This window comes from Hyperolius riggenbachi, chromosome 1, assembly GCF_040937935.1.
Source record: "Hyperolius riggenbachi isolate aHypRig1 chromosome 1, aHypRig1.pri, whole genome shotgun sequence".
In the NCBI taxonomy this organism is placed as follows: Eukaryota; Metazoa; Chordata; class Amphibia; order Anura; family Hyperoliidae; genus Hyperolius; species Hyperolius riggenbachi.
In genome coordinates, this window is record NC_090646.1 from 469,007,100 (window position 1) to 469,019,915 (window position 12,816).

Below are 12,816 nucleotides of genomic sequence, written 5' to 3' on the forward strand. Positions count from 1 at the left end.
AGCCTCTGCAATCTGTATTGCATAAGCTAGAAACACGAAAATTGTTTGCTAAAACAAGAATTTTCAGCAAACAGTGTCATAAACAAAATGGCTGCTGGGGAATCCCCGTTCCCCGGAGGCCACCTCAGAGTGTCAGAATACGCGTTATTTCACATGAATGGGTGGGTCCAGGGGATTAGGGCACCTCCTGCTCTGGTCACCTGGACCCACCATCTATGTGAAAAATCACTGGTTTCGCCACTCTAGTGTTGCCTCCAGCGATCGGGGATTTCCCAGTGGCCATTTTGATTGCATCACTGTTTGCCGAAATTTCTTGTTTTAAAGGCAAAATTTTCGTGTTCTCAGCCTTTGCTATACAGATGCAGAGGCTGACTGTGACCATTCAGTGGTGGGAGTTCGTCAGTGTGGGAGGGTGGTGAGATGTCCTAAGAGGATACTGGCGTGGGACCACTCCTGAGGTTACTGGCATGAGATTATTGCAAGGTAAGTATCCCTGGTTAATTTAGAACAATAAAGGACTTTTTTCGTTGTCGTGTTTTTATTTCTATTTTTAACTCTGCTGAAATGGGTAAGGGGTACCGTGTACCCCTATACTCATTTCTCCTGGGGAGGGGGCGGCTTCCGGGGTCCGCTTGTTAAAGGGGAACCCCGGATGGCACCATGAACCCCCCAGGACGTCGGCGGCCCCCAGCTCCTCCTGGGGCACCGGAGGTGGGGAAGAGCCCCTTGTCCATGGATTGGACAAGGGCTCTGGGGGAGAGAGGGAGGTTGGCCGCCCCTCTCCTCCAGAGCCCCCCCATAGCATGGACCATGCGGGCTGGTATAGCTCAGGGTGCGAAGCCCCACGTGGCCGGGACTCCGCATTCTGGCTATCCCAGCCTGCATGGGGGACAAGGGGTTAAGGAGGCTTGGGAGGGGGGACCCCACGCTGTCTGTTTTCATGAAATGTATACAATATGTATACAGAACTCGGAATGCAGTAACCTGCTCTGCAGCAGTGTCATTTTACACAGTTTAAAAAACATTTTTCTTATGAAACTTTGAAATCGATTTGCTCAAAAACTATAAGCTCTTTTCACAAATTTTTTTTTTACCATGTTCCTACTCATCTGCTTAACATACATGCCAAATTTGGTGATGATAGCATGTACGAGGGCTTTACAATTAACCACAGAAGTTAACACTATTTAATTCAATAGAAATGCACTCGGAACACGAAAATTCGGAACACGAAACTCGGTTTTCGCATGCGGTACGCGAAATTTCGACGAAATCGGAATTTAGCTGTTCCGATCAGCCAACAGTAAAAATGTCACCATGTGATAAATGTCAGAATGTAAATCAGGGAGAGGAAAGATTTTACAATGGGCAAACACTGACTAAATCATTTATACATAATTATTGTAAAAATGAAGCACTTTTTTATTACATTATTTTTACTGGAGTTCCTCTTTAAGGGACAGTTTGCGACGTGACCATATATACTCTGTAAATAATACACACACAAAATACACTACACTCAGCCAGCCGGGTTCAGAACTGTGCAAACAAACCGTGCATATACAAAGTGCAATATGCGTCAAATAAATAAATGAATCAAGTCAAAACCAAATATACTTGTACAAAGAACAAGAACTATAACCAAAGTTTCAAGTATAGATTGCTATATAATAGAAAGGTGCTAGTAGTGTTATTATGATGCTGGTTGGTGACTCATCCAACCTGACCTAACAGACCTGACCAACCTCTCCTTGATCATTTCCTGCTGGCTCCAACAGATCTGATTTAAAGGACAACTGTAAGGAGGCTGCCATTTTTTTTTTACCTTTGTGCAATAGCAGTTGCCTGGCTGTCCTGCTGATCCTCTGTCTCTATACTCTTAGCCCTAGATCCTGAACATGCATGCAGCTCAGGTGTTTCCGACATTTATGTCGGAACTGACAAGATTAGCTGCATGCTTGTTTCTGGTGTCATTCAGACACTACTGCATCCACATAGATCAGCAGGGCTTCCAGGCAACTGGTATTGCTTGAGGGGGAATAAATATGGCAGCCTCTATATACCTCTCGCTACAGGTGTCCTTTAAGTATCCACTTCTATTGCTTACTGTATGTATTTCCTTACCTGTTTGCACTAGCAACTTTCTGTTATAGTCTATACTGGTAACTTTGGTTATAGTTCTTGTTTTTTGCACAAGTATATTTGGTTTTGACTTAATTCATTTATATATTTGCAGCACGATGCACTGTGTATATGCACAGACAAGGGGAGGAGTAGCCTCTTCCCCCTTGTCTATGCCAACAGCCCCCCCCCCCCTTTGTGAGGGGGTACCACCCACATCTGACCTCATTCTGTAGTGCCCTTATAGGTCAACAAAGTGTGTGCACTGTTTACAAGAGTGTGACCGTTTCCAGCTGACCTGGATACCAGAGTTGAGTAGGAGTTATATATCTCCAGCTGCCTGCTGTGGTGGGTTGCCCTTCAGCAACCCACCCTTATGATTATCATCCAACCACCACCCATCCCTTTCTGAACTCTCGTGACGTGCTGCACCATTTGGGCTCCTGTTGTCTCTGTGTTTTTTCCTTCTAGGGTGCAGTCCTCTACACGCAACCACCACATATTGTATATGCACAGTTTGTATTCACAGTTCTGAACCAGAGTTCAGGCACTGGTACACGCTCTCAAAAACCGCCAACCAATTATCAATAGAAATTCAGTTGAGAAACAAAGTGGGATTGGATAGGCCACACACTCAGAATGTGTGTGAGCACATTCCCCCTCAGACTGCACACTTGGGGTTTGCTGAACTCGGGTATGTCCTTTAAGGGTTGTGGGATACCGAGGGATCAGGCCCACTGCGGGTGGTCATGTACTGCTGTCAGCAAATTCTGGGATGTGTACTTTCAAAAAAATCTCGGGCGTTCTGGGCTCTACAGTACACTAACCACATGGGGATACAGGAACAACCAAGCATGACACTGACCACATAAAGTAACACAGGCAGGCAACATGGGAACAGCCAGTCATTACACAGCCAAAGGCTGTTCCTGTGTCCCCCGCCCACCCGCCTGGACAGATCGACTGAATCGATCGATTTTGGATGGAAATCAGTCATTCGGTCAACATTTGCATTAACGATTTCACAGATGATTCGATCACAGTGAGTCAAATCTGCTGTATAATCGACAGGAAATCCATGTAGTGTATGGGTACCATAAGTGGCTGCAACTCCGAGTTCACCAGCAGAAGAGTGCAATATAAATATTATCTGTCTGTCCTGTGCTGACAGAACATTACAGGGCTTGTAAGTACTATCTGATTTGCAATGTAACCCTGTGCTGGAAAATACAGATAAGTTAGGGTTAGCAGATCTCATTGACCACTTGTAACATAATTACAGAATTTACCAGGGCTGTATGGCGATTTATTGTGTAAATTACACTAGTGAGTTACACACAGTTTCTAGAGCACAGTCCTGATCTGAAATAAACACTGATAGCTGTTCAGAGAGATGTTACTCTTAATTTACCAAAATTTGAAATAAAAATATAGAAATAAAAATTCCACAGGTTAAGCACTGCTTATGTATGCTAAATTCGATTGATGTGAGCCACCTTGGAAAACAACCATGGTGTGAACGGTTTCTCTGCAGGTAGCCTTTACCGCTATATATATATATATATATATATATATATATATATATATATATATATATATATATATATATATATATATATATATATATATATATATATATATATATATATATATATATATATATATATATATATATATATATATATATATATATAAAATTTATTTTATTAAAATCTGAAAAGAAAACAAAGCAGCAATTACTAACAAATCAACATTTATTTCAGTCTTTGAAACAGAAAGATAGAGATAACACATAGGGCTATAGGAGGACTGAAGAGCTCCATGAGACGATCTGACCAATCAGCGATGGCTAAAAAATCCTTGTGGATAATTGTACTTGAAAGGCTTCATACGGCTAGGTCCCCTGTGGTATAAACAAGACCAAAAAACGGGATAAGTTAATATGTACACACAGCCACAGAGGATGATAACCAGAACAAAGTCTAAAAAAAAAAAAAAGTCTAAATGATTGATTTTCCATGGACAATCTGCTGGAGAGCCCCAACATGGCCGCCCAATCAATTTTTTTTTTTACATTAATTCTTTATATAACATGATTATGCAGAAGAAATATCAAAACAGACTACATCAGACTAACATCCTAGCAAATAATGTATTATGAAGTCCAGCATCTAAGGCCTAGAAAGTTAGTAAAAATTGACCAGTATACAAACTAGAAGCTCAACTATGGAGATCTTAGACCATCAAGACCATAAGGACCCTGGAGACTTCAAAATGGATGCAAATTCTGATTAAAAACATTAGACAGGGTGTCTGGCACAGGGGACATATAATAACTTTCCCATAAACCCTCAGCCCGCCAAAGCCAAACAAAAATTAGAAGATCTTCCAATTATAACTCAGAAACAAATGTTAAAGAAAAAAGTCAGAAAATAAATAGAAGTTGAAGAAAAAGAGCAAAGAGAAACAATGGACAGACTATGAGGCACCACAGGCCTAGAGGTCAGAGAGAGAAAAAAGAAGAAAAAGAAGAAGGAGTGATCCTGCGCAAGACATCCATGCCAGTGACCCCGCTAAGAGCTGATAAGTAAGAAACGAGGAAAAGAACACTGAACACGTTGTATTCTAGGAGAATGGGAACACTAGTCAGCCATAGCTTTTTATATTCGATTCTAAAAAAAAATAAAAAAAAAAAATGCCGCCCAATTATAATTTTGGCTGATTTCCAGCAGAGATTGATTGACATTATCAAACGCTCTAGACTGAAAAGCTTGCCCAAAAGGGGGTGGGGTGCTAATTTCTATGCAAAATAAAAATTCTAGTTGCTGGCCAAGCCAAGAAATGAGAAACTTTAGTCGACCACCTCAAATGGCAGTTTATAATTGACGTACCTGACCAAACGCAGGCATATCTTCTCTGGAGGAAATTCATGAGGTCCCTCCACACTGTTATCGTGACATTCTGTCTCCAGGTAGACATCTAGTAGCATGCACAGTCTTTGCACCTGATTAGTCAGCAGCTGAAAGCATGGAGGAGGGCCACACAGCTCCTTATACTGCACATTGATCTCGCTCTCCATAACCTGTATAGACAACAGAGACTTGAAAAAACTGACACAATATCTATACAGGATAATGGCCAAAATATTAATAGATTGGTGTAGTTTTCTAACTATAACCTGTGAAACTTAAATGAATGGCTACCTAATCAGTGCCATTTCTAGGTATGCAGTGGACAGACTGACTTACACTAGTTGTGCTTTAGACCAAACAGTGGCAGGAGATATGTAGCATTATGGAGGACAGGTACTGATGTAAACATTCCACATTCTGCATTACAACTGATAACTAATGCAACCAGTAAAAAAGAGCAGAGACTGGGGCAGAGCCTGGACTCGCTGCTGAGAAGAAGCACGGCGTGGTAGTTCTGACCATACCGGCCGCATATGCACCTCTGCCTGCCTCAACACTGATCCCAGCATAGCCAAGCTTTTTTGCTCCAAAGGCTAAGACTGGGGGAATCCAAGATGGTGCCCAGCCTGCGGACACTAAGCAAATCCCAGCCTGCACGGGAGACTGTCACAAAGGCGGACCTGAAGCAGCTGTATCAAAACATTGAGAAGCTGATCAAGACAGCCAAAAGTGATACGGTCAAGGATGTTAGATCTTTAATCTTAAAGGGCAACTGAAGCAAGAGGGATATGGAGGCTGCCATATTTTTTTTCCTTTCAAACGATACTGGTTGCAGGCTGTCCTGCTGATCCTCTGCTTTTAATGCTTTAAGCTATAGACCCTGAACAAGCATGCATCAGATCAGGTGCTTCTGACATTGTCAGATCTAACAAGATTAACTACATGCTCATTTCTGATGTTATTCAGACACTATTGCAGCCAAATAGATCAGCTACACAGCCAGGCAACTGGTATTGTTTAAAAGGAAATAAATATGGCAGCCTCTGTATTCTTTTCAATTCAGTTGTCCTTTAAGATTTTTAAACGCTAGAGATTTTAAAAGCTTTTGCTAATGCAATGCTATGGGGGATTTATTTTACAAAATCACATTGCTCCAGTGTGCACAAACACATAGGATAACATTAGCAGGAGCTTTGAAAATCAGAAAGCGATCTTCTGGTGTGCACCAGCCCATACTGAAGATTTTCGACTGCTTGCTACTCCTTTCATGGAACTACACCACACATCTGTACTGATGGTAACTGTACTACTTTCTAGTTCATCATTTGCAAAGATGAACTGGCTTCTGTTCAGCAGTTCATTGTTTCTGCCCTAGTCTATAGCCACCAAAACAGATGGAAGGCAGCACCGAAATGACAATAGTTGGAGCGTGCCCAGATCCAAACCCCAGTGTCTCCTGGGGAGCAACTAGTCCATACAAAAAGGAAGGACCGGCACCGCTCAAATGTAGTTAAAGCTCTTTATTGAATTGAAAAAATAGCAGCAGGACAGACCGCTGTTTCGGGACAAGCCCTTTTCAAATTGCTCAAGCCACTGGCCATTTTTTCAATTCAATAAAGAGCTTTAACTAGATGTGAGCGGTGCCGGTCCTTCCTTTTTGCATGGACTGGTCTAGAGCCACAACTGGAATGATTCTCTCGCTTCATATGCCTGGCCACTGCGGTCAACCCCAGTGCACTTAACTCTAATGCCTGTGGGCAGACCAACCACCACAGGAAAGCTGCTTTTGGTTTACAGCAGCTTTTCAAGTTTCTAATTGAGATGTAGAGATTCATAAGTCACAAGTTAGTTGAAATTTGGTATTGCACACTTGGACTGTACTTTCCTGTTATGTAAAAATGGGAGGATAGGATGATCACTGTTCTGTCCCAGGGGAATTGGGATTCTACGTTCCTCATAAATCCTCCAATAGAACTATCTGAAAAAGGGGCTCTAGAATTCTGTTTGACTGGTATAGGAACCATATGAATAGATTTAACAAAATCTGGTCCCCTTGGTCGGAATGGCACTCGTCAGGAAAGGATCACGATTTGTTGGTGCCTTACTGTTTATAGACTTACTTTATCTGTTATTTTCTGTCCCACCCCTGTGACTGCTGTGTTCATGGGGCCTGGACTATTATTTTCTTGTACGATGCTCAAAATGTTTGATAGCTTTCTATACAGTTGTATGGTATTTCTGTATTTTTTCTACAATATTCTGTAAAAGAGTGGAGACTATTTGGCCAGTACTTTGTATCTTCAATTTTTGTTTGTGATGTGTTTATTACAGGCATTCCTGTCTCCTCCCACAAACATACATGTGGGTTAATTGGTTTTCCTCTAAACTGGCTCTATACTAGGACAGGGATATCAGATGGAATCTGTGGTAGTATTAGATTGTGAGTTCTCCAGAGGGACAGCGAGGAACATTGCTTGTTCTGAGCAAACCTTTGTGAAAATGTCGACACTACATAAATACACAATAATAAGCATGACTTAAATACAGAATATGCAGTCACTGACTGTTACTCTATTGTCACTGCTTACCCGGATATTCTCATCATTTCTGCAGCTGCGCTCTCCCTTCCAGTTCAGACAAAGGCTGAACAATGGTGGAACTGAACAATATGCAGGATTAACTACCACAGCTCCTTCAAGTTTAGCTGGTAACAAAAAGAAGTCACACAAAAAGGAAAGAGATAAAACTTACACCAAATGTATTAACTACAGTGCCTTGCATAAATATTCATCCCTTTCAGAGGTTGTCTTGTTTAGTCAAATTTCCTTTGCACTTTATGCAACTGATCTAATATATCCCAACTTGGACTGGTGGAAAAAAAGCATGGTGGTAGTAGCATAGTGCATCCCTTAGTGAAGGATGGTGGTGGTAGCATAGTGCTGACCATAGTATAACATGGTGGTAATAGTGTGAAAAATCAATCCACTACAATTTCAGACTGCAAAAACAAAATAGGATGAATGTTTTTGCAAGGTAATGTTTACTATATGGAGCCTTGCTACTAAAGAGACATAACCAATACAAGCATTGGGTCACATATATAAGCCTAGGGGAATTTGTCCAAACAACTATAATACATAACATGCTGCAATGATCACAAAAACAGTACTAAATCAATAAAGGTCTATATAGACCAAATAATTGAGCTTCAATGGAGAATGTAGCAAAGCGAGTTAGGGAACAGAAAAGTAAACAAGCCTGGTTGAATGTATAAGCCAAATACAGTAACATTATAAATGATTTCACATAAAAAAAATTACGACAGATACACCATAAAAACAGTGATGTGTGGGCTGGGTCTGGTTAATGTATAGATAAGAACACTCCAAACACAATGGTTTGGACAAAAGGACCCCAATAAAACGCATCTGTTTGTTGTCATTTTATTTAACTTGGTGAACTAATAAACTGATCCGTTATTGTATTTGGACTGTACTTTCAACCAGGCCTGGTTCCTTTCCTACTCTCCAACTAATATTACTACGATCCCTGTAAAACCCCAATCATCAGACCAGTACCAGAGTGGTTATGACTGTGTACTAGCAGTAGGCGGACGCCTTTCAAATACTTCTTACATGGTTTGGACACCTCCCCTTCAATCAGTTTTTAGGTCAATTTGGTGGCTAACTATAAACAATACTCAGAACCAAGCTGGACACAGCAGGTCATTTAACCAGGACTCAGACCTGGTGCACACCAAAACCCGCTAGCAGATCTGCAAAATGCTAGCAGATTTTGAAACGCTTTTTGTTATTTTTTTTGTAGCGTTTCAGCTAGCATTTTGCGGTTTTGTGAAGCGTTTTTGGTGTGGTAGATTTCATATATTGTTACAGTAAAGCTGTTACTGAACAGCTTCTGTAACAAAAACGCCTGCAAAACCGCTCTGAACTGCCGTTTTTCAGAGCGGTTTGCGTTTTTCCTATACTTAACATTGAGGCAGAAACGCATCCACAATCCAAAAAATGCCTCACCCCGGGAGTATGCGTTTCTGCAAAACGCCTCCCGCTCTGGTGTGAACCACCCCATTGAGATACATTGACCAAGCAGATCCGCAGCCGCAAGCAGCTGCAGAAACGCTGAAAAAGCCGCTCGGTGTGCACCAGCCCTCAAAGAGGAGAAAATCGCAAGATGGCAAAATCAACTAACCACAAGTACAAATAACCCCTTTATTTCCCTTTTAAAAAAAATAAAAATAAAATAATTTCTTACCTGTCCCCCTCTCAATCATGAGTGAGTAATAAATATGGGTATCCAGTGCGAAGCCGCTCGCCACCACATCTTTTGTGTAAGGTAGCATCTGTAACAGTAAACACTTAGTTATATGTTAATAAACATCAGATGAAAGTAACGTACAAGAACGCAGAGTTTTTAGTGTAGTGGCACAAAGCATGCCAGGCCGTAGTAGCTCACATTCTATCCTAGTATGCGCTACACAAAACTCACTGTCTTTATTCTTCATCTGACTGGAAGGCCACAATGTCTAGCTATGCTACGTTTCCTTGTATTGTGTTTCTCTGGGTAAAGGGTGCGTTAGAGTGCAATCAGCTAATATGAAGTCATAAGAAATGTTTAAGGCCTCGTTCACATCAGGGACGTTTCTGTGCGCTTTCCTATGCGTTCAGCAAGGTATTGATTTTTCCATGTAACTAAATGTAGCTGGTTCACATCTATGCGCTGCGCTGAGCAGCGTTACAAAAACGTAGTGTTGTATGCATTTCTGTGCGCTGAGCTGTAAAGCGCACATCAATGCAAGTGAATGGGTGCGCTTTTTTAGCGCATAGAAGCGCTTACAAGCGCATGCGTTTTTTACCCCTACTTGGAGAAAAAAATACATTTACATACAAAAACAAAGTTTTATTGACAACTGCTGCTGCTACGGTAAGCAAAACGTGCTTTAAAGAAGCGGAGCGAAACGCACAGAAACGCGCACTAAAGCACGCACGAGCGCATGCGGTTTTTGCCACGCACTTTAACACGTTTTTCAGCGCAGCAGATGTGAACGAGGCCTTACTGCTCTCAGACGGTTTCAAAAGATTTAAATAAAAGGGCCCATGAGTGCAGTTCATACTGTCAGTGCAAGAAATAAAAGTTTGTGATGTTTCACTGTGGAGCTGCAGATGAATACACTGGTGCGACGAGCAAAGATTTCATTTAATTACATCTGGGAACAACGGTCACAGCATTATCGGAGAATACAATTGTCATCTAAGTTTTCAGATAAGTGATTTAGATAATGCACCCTGCATTAAAGCTAATTTAAACCCTGGTTATTACTAGGCTACTAAGCAGGCATACATGTAAAAAAGGCACCAGGTGAATTTGAATGCAAGGTGAAGCTGCTAGTAGAATATCAGCGATACTGCCAAAATTCTACCTCTAAAACTAATCCTCCCTCTAGCTAGCCATAAAACTAGCTCTACAGTTAACTGTAAGCCTAACACCTACCCCTTTTATATGAAATATTTGGGTTTCGGCTATGTCCAGACCCGAAACTAAACATCGGGTGTGGCGATTAAAATTTCAGTGTATGGCGGCACCCAAATTATCAGGCACTACGCAAATTACCTGCCTCAATTGAGTAGCACCATACATGCCTCCCCATCTGCAGCACTGCCTCTCAATAGTGCGAGCAGCTGAGGCCTTTTTTTCGGAGCAGTGCTTTTCAGCGCTGCTAGCTTTGGGCGCAGCCAGCGCCGCCATAGACTGTAATGGGAATCAGTCTATAGCGGCGCTCAGTGAGGAAGGTCGGCTCCGTCAGAAGACGGAGCCGAATTTGCTTAAAAAACACAATAATTCGGCCTCCAGCAATCGCTGGAAGCCGAATTATTTCATTCCCCCTCTATCCATGTCGGCCTGGAGGGGGAATAGTAATTAAAACGCCCCGGACTTGTGCAGAAGCAGGACCAGCCATTTAACAGCTGGATCCTGCGCCCAAGTCTACCAGCGCCGTATTCAAATGTACGCCTTTTTTTATTACCGTAGGTGTACCTTCCAGTCCCTATTTTAGCAGTCCTAGCCTATGCCTGCACATCCTAGTGACAGTCTATGGCTGCTAGGGCCATCAAAGGAAGAACAAAAAACTGAGTGGGTGCTGTGGTTCAGACCTGTGGGAGCTGTGAGTGCTTCTAAGAGGCCACCTCACCCTCTCAATGTACGGAAAGGCAATGAAGCGAGTGAGGTATGAACAGCGGTGCTCAATATCTTACCAATAACCAGTCTGTTTTTTATAGGTTCATATGGGCTTTAATTTCAGCTCACTTTTATAAAAATTGTCACCTTTTTGGCCAGATCCTGATCACATTTTCCCTGACAGACTAACAGTTTATATACCCTTTGAGCCAGGGCTGTGGAGTTGGGAGTTGGAGCTGAAGTTGAGGAGTTGAAGCAATTTTGGGTACCTGGAGTCGGTGGTTTCAAAAACTGAGAAGTCGGAGTCGGATGATTTTTGTACCAAGTTCTGGTAAGTATTAGACCAAGGAGTCGGAGCCATTTTGGGTACCTGGAGTCGGTGGTTTCAAAAACTGAGGAGTCGGATGATTTTTGTACCAACCAGGGCTGTGGAGTCGGTCCAAAAATCCACCGACTCCGACTCCTCAGTTTAGGATTCCACCGACTCCGACTCCTCTAATTTGCATATTACAATTTTGTTGATTAAAAGTATGTAACATGAAATTTGTCTCTTAACTGCCAACGCTTAGGAATTTTACAAGACAACTGAAGTGAGAAGGATATGTAGACTACTATATTTATTCTCTTTAGACTAAAACTAGTCCTTGGTAAGAGTACTTGTAAAAGGTACAAACTGGAAAAAAAGAACATCTATCAGGCCCTAGGCAATGTAAGTGTGGGTACATGTAAGAATGATGTGCAGGTACTCTGCAGGGGAATGAGGAGATTCTTCCTCTATTACACATTCTTCATGCACAATCTGAACAAGGTTTATGGGTGACAGACAACACCTCTGTGTTCAATGTGCACAGCATTCTCAGTGGATTCCCTGCAGCTCTGTGGGGAGTGCATACCGTATGTAGAGTATAGTACTACTGTGTAGCAAAGTAAACCTGAGACAGATGAAATTAAAGTTTTATACATACCTGGGGCTTCCTCCAGCCGCCTTCAGGATAATCAGTCCCTCGTTGTCCTCCTCCACCACCTGGATCTTCTGCTATGAGTCCAGGTACTTGAGCCAGTCTGGCGCAGTGCGCATGCACACACTCCGCCGCCAGGAGCATACTACACCTGTGCAGCACTATTGCGCAGGTGCAGAGCGCTCCTGGCTGTGGAAGCAGCATGCGGCCGGACAGCGCTGACTGGCTGAATTACCAGGACTCATAGCAGAAGATCCGGGTGGTGGAGGACAGCGAGGGACTGATTAGCCTGAAGGGGGCTGGAGGAAGCCCCAGGTATGTATAAAACTTTACTTTTCATCCGTCTCAGGTACCCTTTAATTTGTAGTCACCAAACCAAATTTTAACAACAGATCAAATTATTTGATTTCATCAGCAAAGGGAGTGCATACATTTGCATAAATCAGCATCAATGCAGAATTATTTCCATCTCATTGACCATCTCTATTAGTGACACGGCTACACATCAGGCTTTATACTTACAGCATAGACGTTATTTAGTATATATAAGAGATTCCTGTGTACACATCATATATACAGCCACAATCAGATCTGTATATCTGACTTTAAAAATACGGGGACTGCTTTATTGAAGC

At 42.2% G+C, this 12,816-nt stretch overlaps 1 protein-coding gene across 4 annotated transcripts in view; it reads right to left on the minus strand.

The window, feature by feature from the left end:
- Window positions 1–3,857: 3,857 nt before the first annotated feature.
- THOC5 (THO complex subunit 5) overlaps window positions 3,858–12,816 on the minus strand; it is a 42,330-nt gene continuing 33,371 nt past the window's right edge. For all 4 annotated transcript variants that reach the window (XM_068240269.1, XM_068240290.1, XM_068240280.1 and 1 more), the window contains 4 exons: window positions 9,303–9,390; window positions 7,622–7,737; window positions 5,013–5,203; window positions 3,858–4,024 (listed from right to left, as the gene is read on the minus strand). In XM_068240269.1, the coding sequence (XP_068096370.1) occupies window positions 3,961–4,024; window positions 5,013–5,203; window positions 7,622–7,737; window positions 9,303–9,390 (459 nt within the window). In that variant the 3' untranslated portion in view covers window positions 3,858–3,960. The remainder of the gene's footprint in view (window positions 4,025–5,012; window positions 5,204–7,621; window positions 7,738–9,302; window positions 9,391–12,816) is intronic.